The 20,400-nt window shown below is 44.7% G+C and overlaps 1 protein-coding gene across 1 annotated transcript in view; it reads right to left on the reverse strand.

Moving 5' to 3' along the window:
• The window catches only part of LOC138799475 (mannose-binding protein C-like), a 64,993-nt gene that overhangs the window by 26,438 nt on the left and 18,155 nt on the right, over positions 1 to 20,400 (reverse strand). Inside the window, exons 2-3 of the mRNA XM_069980706.1 lie at positions 16,081 to 16,245; positions 7,585 to 7,701 (exon numbers count right to left, since the gene is read on the reverse strand). Of these exons, the coding sequence (XP_069836807.1) occupies positions 7,585 to 7,701; positions 16,081 to 16,243 (280 nt within the window). The 5' untranslated portion in view covers positions 16,244 to 16,245. The remainder of the gene's footprint in view (positions 1 to 7,584; positions 7,702 to 16,080; positions 16,246 to 20,400) is intronic.

A 20,400-nucleotide genomic window follows, 5' to 3' on the forward strand; every position in this document is an offset into this window, starting at 1 on the left:
TCCTCTCCAAGAGCTCCTCAAAGGGAATCTGAAAGATCGTCAGAATTCACGGATCCCTGTGGAATGGACTAGTGGGAGAGAAGCTGCATTCCAGCAATTGAAAGGCAACCTTACTGAACCACCGATACTGGGATATCCGGACTATAGCCTGCCCTTCTGTCTATACACTGATGCCAGTAAGAAAGGCCTTGGAGCAGTGCTCTCCCAGACACAGAATGGAACCGAAAGAGTAATCGCTTACGCAAGTCGATCATTGAGAGAACCTGAACAAAATGATCAAAACTATAGCTCCTTTAAGTTAGAGCTTCTTGCTTTGGTATGGGCAGTGACTGAAAAATTCAAAGATCTAGCAGCTTCTACTTTCACTGCCTACACGGACAATAACCCATTGGCGCACTTGAACTCAGCTCGCTTGGGAGCCCTAGAACAAAGGTGGGCTTCTCGACTAGCTAGTTTCAACTTTACCATCAAATACCGGTCTGGTAAGGCCAATGACAATGCCGATGCTTTGTCCAGATTACCTGCAGAGAATGAACTTATATCCATTGATGAGCAGTGGGAAGATGTGGAAATGCCCGCTTTCTATGCTCGATTTGCACGGCAAGAGGCTCAGCAGATAAAGCATAACGCTCTCAGTAGTCCCCAGCAGAGTGATCTTGTTCCTCCAGTTGAAAAAGAATGCTGGCTAAAGCTTCAGGCGGAAAGCAGAGTAATCGGTGAACTATTGGATTATTTCTCCAGTGGGCGAGTTCCAGAGAGAATCCGAAAACACAGAGCCGACAAAGAACTGACACGGCTTTGGCGACTGAGAAAATCCCTCTTCCTGTTGAGAGGTTTGCTTTATCGCAGAATTCTAGACCCAGTCACTTATGAACGAGTCTTCCAAGTGGTGATACCCAGAAGAGATGCCAAAATTGTCCTGGACATGTATCATGACCAATCTGGCCACTTTGGAGTTCAAAAGACAGAAACTACCATCCGAAAAAGATTCTTTTGGGTCAATATGAGAGCTGACATTGAGAATTGGTGTCGTAAGTGCCCCACTTGTGTAGTGAACAAGAGTGAAAGACAGGATCAGCGTGCACCACTCCATCCAATTGTGAGTAAAAGTCCCCTTGAAATTCTAGCCATTGACCATGTGAAAATTGGACCAAGCCGATCTGGACACACCCATGTCTTAACCATGGTTGATCATTACACCAAATTTGTTGTAGCTGTTCCTGTAAAAGATCTCACTGCCAAAACTACAGCTGCCACCTTGTGGAAAAGCTTCATCCTACCCTATGGCAGCCCTGACAAGATTCTCACTGACAAAGGATCTGCTTTTGAATCTGAGCTGTTCCAAGAGTCGTGTGCTCTGTACAGTTGCAAAAAACTGAGGACAACAGCATACCACCCTCAAGGAAACGGATTATGTGAGAAAGTGAACCAAATCCTGATTAACAGAGTCAAAACCCTCTCCACAGAGAAGAAGGCAGATTGGCCAAAGTTTCTTCCAGAACTAGTGTTCCTTTACAACAATATTTCCCATTGTTCTACAGGATACACTCCTTACTATCTAATGTTTGGAAGACATGGAAGACTACCTGTAGACGTTGCTCAAGACATCTCCATGCCAGATTCAGAACCTCTTCTTCCTCAATCAGATTGGGTTAAAGAACATCAGAGACGTCTAGAAGATGCCAAAGAAATTGTTGACTCTAAAATTGAGAAAGCTCAACAAAAACAGAAGCAGGATTATGATCTAAATGCCTGTGCTGAACCCTTTCAAACAGGAGATTCCGTATGGTTGAAAAACAATCATCCTACTAGTAAGCTAGATAGCCATTGGGAGCGTGAACCATACATTGTGCAAAATATTCTTTCTCCAGAAGTGTACGAAATTTATCGTGAAAATCACGGTACTCAGCGAGTACATCGCAACAGGCTAAAGAAATGTTTGAGGGAACCTGATCCTCAACCACAGTAAAGAGCCTGAACGTTTTGCACAAGCATCAACACCTCAGCAAAGTACCACTACTGAAGTACTCCCTGGATTAGATCCGTTCCAGTGGTTCCTCCAACCTCATATCAACATACTGGTTCCAGGGCCTGCAAACCCTACTTCAGTGGAGACCCAACAGAGTCCTCTGCCTATGCCTCCTTTACCAACTGAAAATATTGACACTCCAGAGAACTTCTCTACTTCGTTTCATGGCTTGGAAGAAGAAGGTACAGAACCAGAAGGAAGTACCCAAAACACTTTGCGAAGATCCCGAAGGGAGAATCAAGGAAAGCTTCCCGCTGAGAGATTATGAACTGTTACCACTGCCAAGGATGTTATCCTGTGCAACAAAGACTTTCTTGATTTAAGCTAATAACAAGTAAAAGACTCCACATCTGCTCAGGATATCACCCCAGTTGCGCCATGTTTGCGCCAAAGTCCCTTGCTTTTCCCCTTCTCATGTTCAGATGAACTGTTCATTATCCCTGAAAGGAACTTACTCTATGGATTGCAATCATCGCCTTGTGGATTACAATTATTTCTTTTTGTGTTTTTCCTATGGAATAACTTATTTTTGAGAACTATGCTATTCCCAGGATGTTCTTGTTGATGCAACGTTCAAGTTGACCGCCCAGAGAAGAGACTCAGACCTATACTTGAGCTCTCTGTGTCCATTTTTGCACTGAAAAGTGATACTTTGAAACATTATTTTTGCATATTTTTATAATTTTTCGTTGGACTTCTCATGGTAACATGGACTCTTCACTAATGTTTTGCATTGCCTTTACTTAGTTTAGTCAGGATTTGCAGGTACCCCGAGCAGTCCTCACCCATTGGTCCAGACGATCCATTGCCTAGTGTCTGAAAGACGATCCAGCTGCTCCAAGCAAAGAACAAGAATAACTGTGGTTATTAAGTGTAACTGTTTTTTACTTCCTGTGTAGTAAGTTAGAGACGTCTCATTTATATTTTTGTATTGATCAGCATGTTGTGACACAGGTAAGGCCTACACTTAGTTTGGTAGTTTGACACTAGTAGGTATCTTGGCGACAAAGCGTTCTGAGCAATTAAAGGCCTTGATATTCTTGAAGGGAAAACAGGATTAAGCCACCCTTCTAACGGTAGATTAGCCAACTTGTTAGGTGGATGGGATAATTACCCCCACACTTTCTATGTTTTCTGGCCAGAAACATCGGAAGGTTCAAGACTAGTCTTAGCCTTTAGCACACTAGTATTAGAGAGAAGAGTAAAACACATTAGCCAGGGAACTGGGTATGAGTCTGTGGTAACTTTAGGTAACCTTGGAGCTACATGCAGCATACAGAATAGCCTAGTCACTCTAAGTCCAGCTCGCATGACAATAGGAACATAGACACTGTAGTATACGTTACATTAGGACCAAGGCATTCTTTACAGGTGCACTCCACCAAAAGCCTGGGTGAACATGGTACAATGCCCCGACATACAGGTAGTTTCGTTAGCACAAGCCGGGGGCGGCTTGGGTCTTCTTTAAGGGGGTATGTAGTGACCCACAAGGCACTACAAAGTTTTATCTGCAATATGACATGTGCTTTGTAGAAAGTAACTGTGTAATGCTTTATCATTGGTGTCCAGCAGGTGGCAGTGCATTGCCAACATGTTGACAGTGAGCATTGGGACCCAGCGGCCTTCCACCTCAAGTGTGTTGCCTAGGCAACAGTAGGAGGTCTTACAGGTCTGGAGAGGAGTGGAGTAGATGTAGTCGGTGAGGAGGAGCAGACACGTGCTCTCCATCATAGTCAGATATAAGCAGTCGTGTGCTGACTAAAAACTTCAAGTAAGTGAAGTAACCTGCTGAGTGCAGAGCAGGCAAAGCAAGTAGAGAGAGGAGAGATTCTAACCAGCCAGATAAAGGCTATAACCACTAAGGCAGAGGGAACCCAATGCTCACTTCATGCAGCCTGACTGGAGAGTGACTGAACACCATTCCAATGTGCTGTATTACTGTGTAAACCAGAAAGTAAAGTCCCTCAGTTATATCACCCTGTCTATTCATTGTCTCCAAACACTGGAAACCAACCACCTCATTTCTGTGACGACCGCCCGGGGCCTTAGGAGAGCCAGGACCGCTAAGGTAGGAGTAAAGCACCGTGACACTATTGCCCCTGACAACACCACCGACACCCTATCTGGCCCTAATAGAGCCTCCAGTCCACCGTGCGGACGTTGCACCGCCATCATCAGTCACACCATCCTGCTGCTGCGTCTGCTTCAAACCTGCCTGCTCAGCCTGAAGTCTGAGACTTTGCCTTCGTCTCAGGAGACAGGGGAAGAACATCCGCCAGCCCACCCTCACGTCTGTTTCTCAGCACGAAGTAAAGGAGGAGGAAGAGGAGCAGACTGCTGCCGCGACTGAGGAGGGTACCCATGCTCAATCCTTAGCTGTTGAGCGTGTATGGCCTGAAGAGGAGGAATTGGTGGAGGAGGAAATTGAGAGTCAGCCTATTGAGGAGAGGGAATTCTTGCGTGTTGGGACCCTGGCACACAGGGCTGACTTTATGTTAGGCTGTTTTTCCCGTCACCCTTGGGTTAAAATTTTTTTTGATAACACTGTTTACTTGGTGCTCACCCTCCTGTACAAGCAGAACTTTTCCACTCTCATTCCTGCTGAGGAACGCAGTATGAGAGTGAATCAATATCAACAGGCCCTGGTGCAGAAGCTGAAAATTTACTTACCATCTGACACCACTAGCGCCAGAGGATGTAGTTCTGTGGGCCAAAAAGCGGGGGAGAGGAGGGTGGGAGTGGGCAGCTTGTCAAGCGACAGGGGAACACTCTGCAAGGCCTTTGACAGTTTCATGGCACCCCAGCAGTGACTATGTCACCCGTCCCCAGTCTAGACAGAGTAGGGGGGAGGCCTTTAGAAAGATGGTGAGTACCTTGCTGATCATACTAACGTCCTTCCCGATCACTCTGCTACAACTACTGGTTTGCAAAGCTGGATACGTGGGCCGAAATGGCGTTTTACGCCTTGGAGGTGCTGGGCTGCCTTTCCGCTAGCGTGTTATCAGAGCGGGTCTTCAGAGCAGCTGGTGGCATAATCACTGATAAGTGCACCCGCCTGTCAACTGACAGCACTGACAGGCTGCCATTTATAAAAATGAACAAAGCCTGGATTTCACCTAAATTCAACTGCCCACCCAGGGAAAGCAGCTCAACATGAGGATTCTTTGTATATCCTCTCCTCCTCCTTTTCCTCCTCCTTCAATTATCAGCCAACAGCCAATTCTTCTTCTGCCGTTCTGTGTCTGGCATAATTTGTGGAAGGCTCACTTGCTACCTCACTTTTAATGGTTCTCTTTGTCCTCACTGCCATGCTGCATCTGGCCTAATTTTGGGGAGGCTCACCTGCTACTGCTTCTACCTGGGTCACTCTGTCATCACCGCCATGCTGTGTCTGGTATAATTTTTGAGAGGCTCACAAGCTACCGCTTCTACCTTGGTCACTCTGTCATCACCGCCATCCTTTGTCTGGCATAATTTTTGGAAGGCTCACCTGCTACCGCTTCTACCTGGTCACTCTGTCATCACCGCCATCCTGTGTCTGGCATAATTTTTGTAAGGCTCACCTGCTACTGCTTCTACCTGGGTCACTCTGTCATTGCCGCCATGTTGTGTCTAGCATAATTTTTAGGAGGCTCACTTGTTACCTCACTTTTAATGGTTCTCTGTGTACTCAATGCCATGCTGTGTCAGGCTAAGTTTTTGGGTGGTTCATATGCTGCCTCTGTTTTAATGGTTCACTGTGTTTTCATGGCCATGCTGTGTCAGGCTAAGAATTTGGGTGCTTCATATGTTGCCTCTGTTTTAATGGTTCACTGTGTTCTCACCGCCATGCTGTGTCAGGCTAAGTTTTTGGGTGGTTCATATGCTACCTCTGTTTTAATGGTTTACTGTGTTCTCACCGCCATGCTGTGTCAGGCTAAATTTTGGGGTGGTTCATATGCTAACCCTGTTTTAATCCTATACTGTGTAATCACTGCCATGCTGTTGCCCAGAATTTGGCGTAATGGTGCGATTAGGCAGCCTCAGAGGCATCCATGCATGCTGCCCATGCTGTTTCCTGTCCATTTCCGTTGTGTTTCCATCATTTTCTGAGGATGACAGGTTTTCCTACAACCTTCCCTGTGCCGATCTTGGGTCCCCAGCAAAAATGCTTGTGTTTCCCATTGACTTCAATGGGGTTTGTTACTCGAAACGAGCACCCGAGTATCGGGAAACATTCGTATCGAGTAACGAGCACCCGAGACCCGAGTCTAGTTATCTCACCTTACCTCCTTCTGTCCCACAGTATCAAGCTACCCTTCCTCTGGGGTAGTACGAGTCCCAGGTCTCTGCTTTGGGCGGAGCTGGCTTGTAGTGTCCTTCCTACAAAGTGCACCCGCCTGTCAACTGACAGCGCTGACAGGCTGACGTTTATATAAATGAACAAAGCCTGGATTTCACCTAAATTCAACTGCCCACCCGGGGAAAGCAGCTCAACGTGAGGATTCTTTGTATATCCTGTCTTTGTAGTGTCCTTCCTACAAAGCCGAGAGTAGAGAGCATAGAGAGCAACTGAACTTGCACTGTGCTCTACTGTAGGACCAGCCTTGCTCTTAGTTCCCCTTTTGTTAGGTGGTCGACTGTCCTTTTCTATTAGTGGATCCTCAGCATAGGCAAGTTCTCTCTTGTCTCCGGTGTCCCTAGGAGTCAAGTCTAGCACCACATGAAGGTTGCGGAATTAGTAGACAGGAACAGCTATACACATGTCCTGCCTGGCCTGTAGCCAGGCACTAACTAACCTAAAGACAAAAGGAAGTAGTTAACATAAAAGGAAGTTGTTATTAGAGAAAAGAAATGTAAGGCTGGGTTCACACTGCATTTTTGCAATCTGTTTAACTTATTCGATTTATGGAAAAAACGGATGCAAAAGCGGATGCAATAGTGTGCCATCCATTTGGATCCGCTTTTCCATTGACTTCCATTACTAAAAAAAAAACAGATGTGTTTTTTATAGCAGACACAAAAGTAGTGTTGACCATGTTTTTCTGTAACCAATTAAAAACTGATATGTTGAATGGATTGCAAAAACGCAATGTGAACCCAGCCTAAGTGTAGCTAGACTCAAGGTTATCTACAGCTTATCTATGAAAGTGTGAAATCTAGTGGTTGAAGAAGGGAACAGCGGCCAATACTGTATTAGGCTATGTTCACACTACGTAAGAGACCGGCGCCACAAACAACTGACATGTCAGTTTTCTGCGGCCGCAATTCAGTGAAGACCTGTCAGTTCACACAATGAAGGGAGCGGCTCTGGCCGCTTGCTTCATTGTGTGCTATGAGAGTTCTGATGAACACTGCAGCTGGAAAGATCATCTTTGCAGATGATCTTTGCAGAGACCGGCCGTTCTGTTCTCATACGCCGTGTTAACATAGCCTTTTATTGTATTATATGCCTATGGCCTCTGTATACTTCTTTGCATCCCATTTATGAACAAGCAGTGGTGCTAACATGACAATTACGATACATCTTTTCACAAACTGAATAGCAAGTGTCCAGTAATTATGACTTGTGTTACCTGGTGACCCATTGATCCCTTTATCGCCCTTTTCTCCTTTCTGGCCTTGAGGACCTGCTTTACCTGAATATCCTCTATCTCCCTTTATACCTTGACTTCCTGTTTGTCCAGGTGAACCTACATAAGATTAACAAATAAAAACAAATTACAACGTAATTTAATAATTATATTTTATATACAATAGCATTGTGTAAGCTATGAAATCTATTGATTTTAGAGTTATTAGGGGAGATTTATCAAACATGGTGTAAAGTGAAACTGGCTCAGTTGCCCCTAGCAACCAATCAGATTCCACCTTTCATTTTCCAAAGAGTCTGTGACGAATAAAAAGGGGAATCTGATTGGTTGCTAGGGGCAACTGAGCCGGTTTCACTTTACTCCATGTTTGATAAATCTCCCCATTGTATCAATCTATTAGTCACATTACCAGCTAGTCAAATGTTTGCCTTTGGTTCCCTAGGACTTTGGAACATGTGGGAATTGTGGCTGTAGTATAGGCTGCCCTATAGAGATTCTCTCTTTCCTATTCTATGGATAGGGGATAACAAGCTCAGATAGGAATATTACCTATCTGGAATATTTACTGGAATATTTCCTGAGGGTTATATATACATTTTTTAAGTACAAAACAAGACAAATAACACCTGCCGGTTGACCATCGTCCAAAAACATACAAACATCACATGCAAACAACTATATAAAAATTAAACTGTAGCCGAATGTATGAATCACTTATTTAGTCTCAAATTACTTTATACAAAACATAACAAGGCTACTCTTATTCAATATTTATTACATTTATTTATTATGCCCTTTTTAATTTATGTTTTTTTTTTGTAGGTTTTTATTCCAAACTGCCATTGAGCATGCCATTTGGTTATTAACCCCTTACCGTCAGTAACATGTATATATACGTTCCTACTGCACATATCCCGTGCAGTAGGAATGTATATATACGTTCCCTGTGCTGACAGGGTTATTTATGTGAGCGGGAGCATGCAGAGATAGCAAACCCGCTCACATCAATGTCCGGGGCCTGCAATCCCGAAGTCGACTCTCATGAACCCCTTAAACGCTGCGATCTACAGCGATTGCAGCGTTTAAGGTGCTCAGTGACAGATCAAGCATCTGTCACTGAGTGATCGGATCCCGATCGCATGTGCTGACAAGCGGGGGTAATCTCTGTACCTCCGTCCTGTCAGTTTGGCGATCCATGTATAGAGTCTGCTCTCAGGCAGGCTCTATACATAGATTACCGATAACACTGATCTTTGCTATACTATGGCATAGCATAGATCAGTATATGCAATCTAATGATTGCATATTTTACAGTAAATAAAAGTGTTAAAAAAGTGTAATAAAAAAGTTTTTAAAAGTATTAAAAAACCCCTTATAAACCCCCTCCCAATAAAAGTTTAAAAGATCCCCTTGCCCATTTAAAAAATATTAATATAAATAAAAAAACATATTACATATCGTAGAATGCGGAATTGTCCGATCTATTAAAATATAACGTTATTGTTCCCGCACGGTGAACGGCATAAACAGAAACAAAAAAAACGCACCAGGATTGCTGATTTTTTTAAATTATATATCACAAAAAAATTTATAAAGAGTAGAGATGAGCGAACCGGCCGAGGTTCGGGCTCGTATGAACCTGAACTCTCGGCTTCTGATTCCTGCTGTCTGCCCCAGGCCCGGCGTCAGCACCCGGCTGACTAGGGCAAGTGCCGGGGCCCACAGCTCCTCTAGAGGCCCACTCCCATCTGTTGCTACATTTTTTTTTTCTGTTAGTAAAAAAAAAAAAAAGTGTAGTAACAGAGGGGACTGGGCCCCTAGAGGCCGCATGCGACAGTTTGGGGCCCGCCGATACATACTGGGGTCGCCGGGCACATCATGTCTTCCTTCCAGGGCTGGAGGTGTAAAGGACCTTTGATGAGGTCATGCACATGTGACCAGTCTCATGTGTGGGATAGGCTATATTCCTCTGCTGGGAGATCTATGGGGCAAGGAGAAGGACCTGTGATGATATCATGTGACACCTGATAGAGGGCAGAAAGGTAGGCTGTGTAAACTAATAGTGTTCTAGTTGTTTTGGGTATACAGGTCCTGCAGTGAGAGATATAGAGATTATATATATATATATACATATTTACCTTATATACATATACATATATATACATATACATATATTACCTTAGGGTAAATTCACACGGGCGGATCCGCAGAGGATTTAACGATGCAAATTCACCGCTAAAACTGCTGCGGATCCTTCCCCTGTGAATTCCAATGTGATTACATACTCGCAGCGTGATTCTCATCTCACTGCCAGTATGTAAGTCCAGGCCCCATTAACCCCTGCCGCCCAGGATGATAAATTACCTGCATTTGAGGCTCCCGGAGGTCCCGCGCAGCAAATCAGTGACTGTGGCGGGGCCGTGCACTGATTGGCTGCGCGGGACCTCCGGGAGCTGAGAGCCTCAGACACGGCCAGATCTCGCTGTATTATCCTGGGCGGTGGCGGTTAATGGGGTCGGGACTTACATACTGGCAGCGAGATGAGAATCCCGCTGCGAGTATGTAATCACATTGGAATTCACAGGGGAAGGATCCGCAGCAGTTTCAGTGGTGAATTCGTAGCGTTAAATCTGCTGCGGATCCGCCCTTGTGAATTTACCCTTACTCAGCAGTGATTGTTACCCCTCATCCTGTCACTGTGTCTGACTCCTCCAGAGTCCTGACTACCGCAGAGATCAGGAGACATGTTTCTTCTACTGCATATCTTTCCTCACCTGTATCTCCATGATTTGCTCCTCTAAGGGGCCCGCCGAGGCTCTGTCACCCAAGGGCCCACAAAAACCTGGAGCCGGCCCTGGTCTGCCCGCTCCATGGAGAGGGTGGATACAGCCTGAGGACCGCCTGGAAAACTGGAATACAGCCTATGGCTATGGCTATATCCCAGTTTTCCAGGCGGTCCTCAGGCTGTATCCACCCTCTCCACGGAGCGGGCAGACAGCGGGAATCAGAAGCCGGATGTTCAGGTTCATACGAACCTGAACCTCGGCCGATTTGCTTATCTCTATTAACGAGCGATAAAGAGCGATCAAAATTTTTCTGCTACACCAATATGATATTAATCAAAACTATAGACCATGGCGCAAAAAATGACATCCCAACCAGCCCTGTAGGTGAAAAAATAAAAGCGTTATGGCTCTTAGAAAGCGGGGAGGAACATTACATTCATTTGACCTGGACTTTTGTGCATCAAAGGGCTCTGTCTTGGGGTTAACTTGCACTACTGCTATAATTTCACTGTTAGGCTATGTTCACACATAGCTCCGTTTAAAATGATGTCCATTATTTTGAGTCTAAAATAACGGACGTCATTTAGCTGTCTGGCCACTCCTTGCAATGACTGGTGTTTGTACATTATTCTAGTTTAGGTGGACTAATTGGCCTTTGGATGTGTCTTAATTGAAAAGTCCAATAAATTTAATAGTAAAAACGGAGAAAGGACGATTAGAAATAAAAAAAAAACTGTGTGTGCACAACTAATAAAAAATGTCCGCTGTTTGCAAAAGACGTTTGAAAGTAATGATCATGTTCATTATTTTGCCGTTTTGCAGCAAAAACGGTCGTTTTTCAATACACTGTGCGCATTGGGCGTCCGTCTTCTTACTGACTTCAATGCATTGCCAATGCAGTCAGTTAAATCACGGCAAAAATGGACATTATTTTAAATTGCAAAATCGGACGCCTTTTCTCTATTTTTGACGTTGTGTGAACATAGCCTTAGGCTATGTTCAACGTCAAAAATAAAGAAAAGGCGGCTGATTTTGATATTTTAAAAAATGTCCGTTTTTGCCACGATTTAAAGAGGATGTACCACCAGGTACATCCTCATTAACCAGAACCCACTGATCAAACGGCGCCGGCACAGGGAAGCCGGTGCCGCGGTCCGTTTTTCGTTCCGTTCTATGCACCGGAACGGCCCATGCACGGGAATCGGGCCTCGGTCCGAAAAACGGACCGCGGGACCGGCTTTCCCTTGCTGGCGCCGTTCGATCAGTGGGTTCAGGTTGAAGAGGATGTACCTGGTGGTACATCCTCTTTAACTGACTGCAATGGCAATGCAATGAAGTCAATGGGAAGACTGACGTCCAATGCACACAGTGTATTGAATAACGGACACACCCAAAGTCCAATTAGTCCACCTAAGGGTCCATTTAGGGTGGGTTTATACTGAGGAATTCTCGCGGATAATGTCGCGGAATTCCGCCGTCTGTCCGCACGCATGGCCGTGCGCCTTTCCGCCGGCTCCATAGACACCATTCTATGGGCCGGCGTATTCCGCAATCCGCCGAAAGTGGTGACATGTCAAGAATGGTGTCTATGGAGCCGGCAGCAAGGCGCGCGGCCGTGCGCGCAGACAGACAGCGGAATTCGGCGGACATTATCCGCGAGAATTCCACAGTATGAACCCACCCTATCACAGAAAGATTATCTGACAGATTATCTGCCAAAGATTTGAAACCAAAGACAGGAACAGACTATAAACAGAGATCAGGTCAAAAAGGAAAGCCTGAGATTTTTCCACTTTTAAAATCCATTCCTGGCTTTGGCTTCAAATCTTTGGCAGATAATCTGTCAGATGATCTTTCTGTGTAAATAAGCCCTAAACTAGAATAATGTACCAACACCCAGTTGCACTAAAGGGGAGGCCAGGCTGCTAAATGACGTCCATTATTTTAGACTCAAAATAACGGACGTCATTTTAAACGGAGCTAAAAAAACATTGTGTGAACATAGCCTTAAAGGCTGTTCACACAGAGTAAAATAAGTGGAATTCCGCAGCAGAACTCTCTGCCGCGGAATCCCGTCTGCCATTTGTTTTAATGGGACGGCTCACGCACCTCCGCTTCTGCTGCTCTCCGCTCAAAGAATTTAACTCTCTGGGGCGGAATTCCACCAATTCCGCACCCCCTTAGAGCTAATCTCAATAGATTTCCATCTTTTGGCTATGTAATTTTTAACTGCTGACAACATGTGAATAACTACCAGGTATAACAAGTGGGGCTATGTTGAAAAGAAACTTTTTAAATCAACCATTGCCAAAAAGTTGTACAGATTTGTAAATTAATAAAATTTGTAAATTTAAAGGAAAACTATCCGCAGATTAGGCAAAACTAAGCTCCGTATTGCGCACAGGCACCTGAGGATGAAGGTAAGAACCGAACCAACTGGCCCCCTCCACTGATAATCATTAGAAGCGGCTGGCCCCACTGCTCCACATGGTATTACAAGATACAGGGTTAAATTACAAACTACGCAAAATACAAATGGTGCAGAGGATTTTTTTTTTATGTCATGTCTTCCAGTACCTATCAACTGCTGTATTTCCTGCAGGAAGTGGTGTATTATTTCCAGTCTAACACAGTGTTCTCTGCTGCCACTGCTGTCTGTGTCAGAAAATGTCCAAAGCAGTAGCAAATACCCATAGCAAACCTCTCTTGCTCCGGTGTAACAGGCCAGAGTATACCCCCAGCCCAGACTATACCCGGGGTTAAAATGGCATAGGCTAGATTATACCCCGGGTATATTTTGGCCTAGGCTATTTTATACCCCGGGGTATATTTCAGCCTAGGCCAATTAATACCCCCTTAGGCCATTTTATACCCCCATGAAATAAGTAGCATTGAGTGATATACACAAGAAATACTTTTTTCTTTCTTTTTTTACATTTTATTGGGGATTCGGCTTTGTCTGCTGAGTTAAGCGAGAAGCTACTGGTGTAAATCTTAAAAATCTAAACACATAGGGCCACATGTATCATCCGGCGAACGGATGATTTTCGGCGGAAAGTGCCGATTTGCGTATTATTTTATACCCAAATGGCCGATTTGCGAATAAAATATTCGCAAATCGGCACTTTCCGCCGAATACGCCAGGGGGGCGGAAAGGGGGCGTGTAGTGGGCGGAACGGAGGGCGCGGACTCAGCGCGATTTACCATCCGTTCCGCCCAAATATACGCCAAAAACCTACTCCAGTCCTCAGCTGGCGTAGGTTTTCGGCGGTGCGCACCGGCACGCACAGGATTTATGTAGAGGCAGTCCGCCTCTACATAAATCTCCGTAGCGCCGGAGCTGCGGGGGCATTTTTAAGTCCGGCGTAAAAAACGCCGGACTTAATAAATCCCGCCCATAGAGGAGATTTATCAAACATGGGGGGAGATTTATCAAACATGGTGTAAAGTGAAACTGGCTCAGTTGACCCTAGCAACCAATTCACCTTTCATTTTCCAAAGAGTCTGTGAGGAATGAAAGGTGGAATCTGATTGGTTGCCTCCCCCATATGCCCTATTCACGTCGGAATTACGCCGCGGAGCGCTCCGCCGCAGAATCCCGCCGTGCTCAGTGTCTCACTGTGAGTGAAGGAGTAAAGGCGTCCGCTTCCTTCTGTCATTGTCCTGACATGTTAGTTCTTTGAGCAGAGAGCTGCGGCAGCGGAGGAGCGCGCCCTCTCCTTCACTCAAAGCAGCACATTGAGCACAGCGGGATTCCGCGGCGGAGCGATCCGCCGCGGAATTCCCTCATTTTTGCTCAGTGTGAATGGGGCCATAGGGGACATTTATTATTATAGGGGTTTTTTGGCTAATAAGGAGATTTTGTGCACTTCATAAATACCTGTCCAAGACTTATTACGATAAATCACCTCCTCTCCATGCAGGGGAGTTTTCGGGGCGCAGGTCCAAAGAAGCTTGCAGTATCAATAAAAAATATATTTATTAAAATTTCCTGCTCTGGAACTGCCCAGAGCAGGAGAGGTTTTCTATGGGGATTTGCTGCTGCTCTGGACAGTTCCCACGACTTATTACAAGTTTTGCGCTATTTTACATCAGTTTTCATTGCCTGCACCTTTTTTCAATGTATGCAAGGGAGAGGGGGTTGTTCTATTAACTAGTTTTCATTAGATTTGTCAAGTGCAAATTTTTATTTTTTGCGCAAAATCCTACACTAGCATAGCTTTGTAGCCAAGCTGTTTTAGACTGGGTTCACTCTGTGTTGTTGCAGTCCATTTTTTTAACCATTAGTTTTTTGGAAAATGGATAAGAAAAAAGGAAGCGTTTGTGTGCCTCCATTTTGAACAGTTTTTCCATTAATCAGTTTTTCCATTCCATAATAAAAAAAACGGATTAAAAATGTATCTTTATTTTAGCGTACACAAATACTGTGGTTGACCGCATTTTTGTGTACACTAAAAAAAATGTGTTTTGCTCCGTTTTTCAATCCATTCTTTTTTGTTGCAAAAAAGGATGAAAAAAAAAGAGACTGCAAAAAACGCATAAATAGTGCAATAAATTTTGCAAGATGTATCAGGGCACTTGCGTCTAATGATGATTTTTGCGCAACAACCGTAAAATTTTGCACAGCCCATAAAAAACTTAACAAGAGGAAGCAGCTGTGTGTCTGAGTGTAATAAAAAAACAAAACAAAAAAAAACGCACTTTTCAACAAATTAGAGATAAAGTGAAAAAAACTGTGAAGAGATAACATTATGACCTGGAGGGATATATTCTGGCCTAGGCTATTTTACACCCCCTGGTATAGAATATATTCCCTGGGGTATACTGTGGCCTAGGCTATGTTACACCCCCCTTGTATAGAATATATCCCCTCCTGTATACTGAGGGCAAGGCTATTTTACACCCCTGGTATAGAATGTATCCCCTGGGGTATACTGTAGCCTGGGTCAGAACTGAGAAAAACTGTGACATGATAACTTGGAGGGATATCGTCTGGCGGGGTATATTGTGGCCTGGGCTAGACTGTCCCCAGGTTTATAGTATAGCCTAGGCTATATTACACCCCTGGGTATGAAAATATATGCCCTGGTGTATACTGTTGCCTGGGCCAGGGGTGAGAAACCCAGTGAAGTAATAATACTATGGCCCGGAGAGATATAGCATGGGCTAGGTTATTTTACACCCTCAGGTGTAGGGTTTATCCCCCGGGGTATACTGTGGCCTGGTTCGACATTGGATGGATATATTCTGGCCTGGATGGGTATACTCTGGTCTAGGCTATGTTACACCCCAGGGTATAGTTTGGTCTAGGCTATTTTACACACCGGGTACAGTTTGGCCTAGGCTATTTTGTACCCGGGGTATATTCTGGCTTAGGCGATTTTATACCCCGGGGTATACTCTGGCCTAGGCTATTTTATACCCCGGGGTATATTCTGGCCTGGAGGGGTATAGTTTGGCCTAGGCTATTTTATACCCCGGGGTATATTCTGGCCTAGGCCATTTTTTACCCGGGTATAATCTGGACGGGGGTTAAACTGGCCTGCTACACTGGACAGTTCCTGACACTCCTGTTTTTACATAAAGTTGCCATAAAAATAGGTAACATTACAAACTTTTATGCATGTGCACAAATTTATTTCTACAAATGTTCACGTTGGCTTTTGGCTTATCTTCTTAAAAGACAATTTACCTGGGTCACCTTTTGGGCCAGGAAGACCATCTCTCCCATCTTTTCCAATAAAGCCTTGCAGTCCTTGGATAACTGAGCATACAACAGGTTTTTCTGAATCTTCACATGACAACAGAGGGAATGATGTCACTAGTAGGATGATAATCTTGACACAGAACTCCATACCTGTATGGCCATTTATACAGTAAGCACACTTTGTTATACTGCTTTTTTAGGGGGGGGGGGGGGGATTCATACAAAAACATGCACATATGCAGCAGATTGGAGGTTGTTTGATTCAATCAAGCTTGCAATGAAAATATGTAATTTAATATCCAATATTTCATTATCTCCTAATATCTAAATAAATCTCTATACAAATAGGAAGGTAGGGTAGTATTTATTCTACTGAGGTAGATGCAAATAAAGACTACTCAACCAGTGATAGTAGGAAACAATCTATTACCCACACCACCAGTAGCCATGATAGCAAGCCAAATAGTAAAAGTCATTCCTCATCCAATCATGGATGTCTACTCGTATGTTGGTATGGGGAGCGCTAGGTATATGCCCAGCAATAGTAATATGTATATAATCATGCAGGGGAAAAAATAACCAGCCGGCACTCAAGATTTCACTATAGATATATACATATGTAATGGCCCAGTCCGGTATATATTTTCAGGCATCTGGAGGTATATTGTTGCCATTGGCAACCCTGGACTGTCTCTATTGGGGCATATGTATTTGTTTCTTTTTCCTAGCCTCTCTTGTGGTGATATTTTAAATGAGCATTTTTTTCTGTCATATATTTATTTAAATATGTTGTTATATATTAATTTCTAATGATAAGTGTTGAGCTTGATCAGTGCTCCTCCCCTGCAACCCATCAGACTCTAGTGATTGGCCAGGGGAAAGCTGGCTCTGCCCACCTTCTACCCAGAGGAGTGTGTGGATCTTGAAACTTGTCAGTTGGGGATCTGGCTTTGCCAGAGTCACATCTAACCTCCCTGCATCACCTCAGTAATCCTGTCAGACTTGAGGGTCAGTCTTGCAACCTGAGTCTAGGCAGCTATAAGGTTTAATACATGTTCTCTAAGTCTCAGCAGGACATTCTCTATATTTATTAGTGCCTGCTGTCAGATTGGTTAACCTCTTAAGGACATAGGACGTACCAGTACGTCCTATGTCCTCACTTGCACTTCAAAGCGGGGCCGCGCGGCAGCCCCGCTTTGAAGTGCCGCGATCCCGGGTGCCGCGTGTAGCCCGGGACCGCCGCTATTAGCGGGCACGGTCTGATCGCCGTGCCCGCTAATTAGCTAATCGGAGGCAGCTGTCAATGTTGACAGCTGCCTCCGATTACCGGAGGCAACGTTTCCCTGGTGTCTAGTGGGGGAGATCGCTCCTCCGGGACCTTGTCCCGGAGGAGCGATCTCCGTTACTGATGCCGGCCGGGGACGCGTCCAAGATGGCGCCGTCCTCGGCTCGGCACTCGTTTGTTTCCGGCTGCAGCAGCCGAAAGCAAACGAGTGCCGATCTCATGGATCTCTGCAGCATATCTATGCTGCAGAGATCTCAATGAGAGATCCAAGTGTATATACTAGAAGTCCCCCAGGGGGGCTTCTAGTATATGTGTAAAAAAAAAAAAAAAAGTGTTGTTTATAGTAAAAAGCCCCCTCCCCTAATAAAAGTCTGAATCACCCCCCTTTTCCCAGGTTTTAAATAAAAGTAAACAAATAAATAAATAAACATGTTTGCTATCGCCGCGTGCGTAATCGCCCGAACTATTAATTAATCACATTCCTGATCTCGTACGGTAAACGGCGTCAGCGCAAAAAAATCCCAAAGTGCAAAATTGCGCATTTTTGGTCGCATCAAATCCAGAAAAAATTTAATAAAAAGCGATCAAAAAGACGTATATGGGCAATCAAGGTACCGATAGAAAGATCACATCATGGCGCAAAAAATGACACCTCGCACAGCCCCATAGACCAAAGGATAAAAGCGCTATAAGCCTGGGAATGGAGCGATTTTAAGGAACGTATATTGGTTAACAACGGTTTGAATTTTTTACAGGCCATCAGATACAATATAAGTTATACATGTTATATATCGTTTTAATCGTAACGACTTGAGGAACATGCATAACAAGTCAGTTTTACCCCAGGGTGAATGGCGTAAAAACACATTTCCCCCAAATAAAAGAAATGCGTTTTTTTTTTTTCAATTTCACCACACTTTGAATTTTTTTCTGGTTTCGCAGTGTACTTTATGCAAAAATTCAGCCTGTAATTGCAAAGTACAATTAGTGACGCAAAAAATAAGGGCTCATGTGGGTTTCTAGGTGGAAAAATGCAAGTGCTATGACCTTTTAAACACAAGGAGGAAAAACCGAAAACGTAAAAACGAAAATGGGCCATGTCCTTAAAGGGTTAAAGAGTCACTGTCGTTTTTGTTTTTTGTTTTTTTGCAGAAATCAATAGTCCAGGCGATTTTAAGAAACTTTGTAATTGGGTTTATTAGCCAAATATGCCATTATCTGCATTTAAAAAGCCTTTTCCCAGGTCCCCCCCCCCCTCCCTCCTCTTTTCCATCCACTGCAAAAAATCAGAAAATTGTGACTTGTTGCATGAGTCACACTCTGTTCCTATAGAAAGGGGAGGGGGGAGGGGGAAGGAGGGAGTTAGGGTCCATTTACACAGAAAGATTTATCTGACAGATTTTGGAAGCCAAAGCCAGGAATGGATTTGAAAAGAGGATAGATCCCAGTCTTTCCTTTATGACCTGATCTCTGTTTATAGTCTGTTCCTGGTTTTGGCTTCAAAGATCTGTCAGATAAATCTGTCTGTGTAAACGCACCATTAGCCGGCAGCAGAAAGCCGACAACAAAGGCAGGAGCTGGGTTACAGCTGTAATCAGAGGTCAGGGAGGTCAGTGCTGATGGTCAGAGGAGATACAGGGTGAGGTATTTGTAGATTAACTCTTTGTTGCCCTGTTTTGGTCTTTTATTTAGCTCTCTCCATAGGAGAACAATGAAGACAGGGGGGAGAGCTTCAAACTGCTTTTTCATGATAAAAATGCATTTTTCGGCTAATAAACCTAATTAAAACGTTTCTTAAAATCGCCTGGACTGTTGATTTCTGCAAATAAATTTCACGACAGTGACACTTTAACCTCTTAAGGACCCATGACGTACCGGTACGTCATGGATCACTGTCACTTAAGGACCCATGACGTACCGGTATGCGGGTCCTTTAAGAGGGCGCCGCAGACCTGCCGCATGCGATCGGGAGAGATGGCCTGCAGAATTACACTGCAGGCCATCTCTCCCTGTCGGCATGGGGGGTTGTTAACCCCCCCCCCCATGCCGACGATCGCCGCTATTGGCTTATCAGTTCAGATCAGCCAATAGCGGCGATCGGAACCTTTCCGGGCCATCGGTGACCCGATGACCCGGAAAAAATGGCGGTCGGTGCTGTCCGAGGACGGCACCGACCGCCATTACTGTAAAAAGTAATGGTGGTCACGGTGCCACCGGCCCGATCGCCGTGAACGGCTGTCCGGTACCAGCCGGCCGTTCACAGCGATCAAAGTCCCCAAAAGTTATAAATACCTGCTCTGGACCCCTCAGCTAGGTAGCTGAGGGGTCCAGAGCAGGTATTTGTACATTACTCAGCTGTCCCGGGGTCCTGATCGGCGTCTTCGGGGTTCGCGGTGTCCTTGTCTTCTGGTCGGGTCATCGGCTCCTTCTGTGACGTCCCGTTCGTCTTTTTTCGGCTCCAGCGTCGTCTTTTTTCGGATCTTGCGCTCTGCTGCCCTCTAGCAGCTGATAAGTGTAATACACTTATCAGCAGCTATAGGGATGTTCAGTAAGTAATAAAGGTTTTTTTTTTTTTCCAATTTTTTTTTTTCTATTTTCCGCACCCTATCGCCGCTGAGTGTTGCTCAGCATCGCACGAAAGTGCGCTGCTAATCAGCAACTCCTCCTTTTTGGCGTAGGGTGTTTTTTTTCTATATCCTACTGCCACGGTCTGCTGATAAGTGCCGCACATAAGTGCGGCATTTATCAGCAACACCATTTTTGGCGTAGGTTTTTTTTTTACACTTACTGTAAAATAACACGTAAAAACCACTACATTACACCACACTACACTACATTGAATAAAGTTTGACACTACACCACTACATACCCCATATACCAATCCCTATATAAAAGTGGCCCCCGGCGTGTTTTCGGTATCAGACGCATACGATATTATTGCCTCCGACACCGAAACAGCCAGTGAGGATGAATGGGGGGATCTTTCGTTCCTCCATTCATCCTCTTCCTCCAGTGACGTG

This window comes from Dendropsophus ebraccatus, chromosome 8 (assembly GCF_027789765.1).
Source record: "Dendropsophus ebraccatus isolate aDenEbr1 chromosome 8, aDenEbr1.pat, whole genome shotgun sequence".
NCBI lineage: Eukaryota > Metazoa > Chordata > Amphibia > Anura > Hylidae > Dendropsophus > Dendropsophus ebraccatus.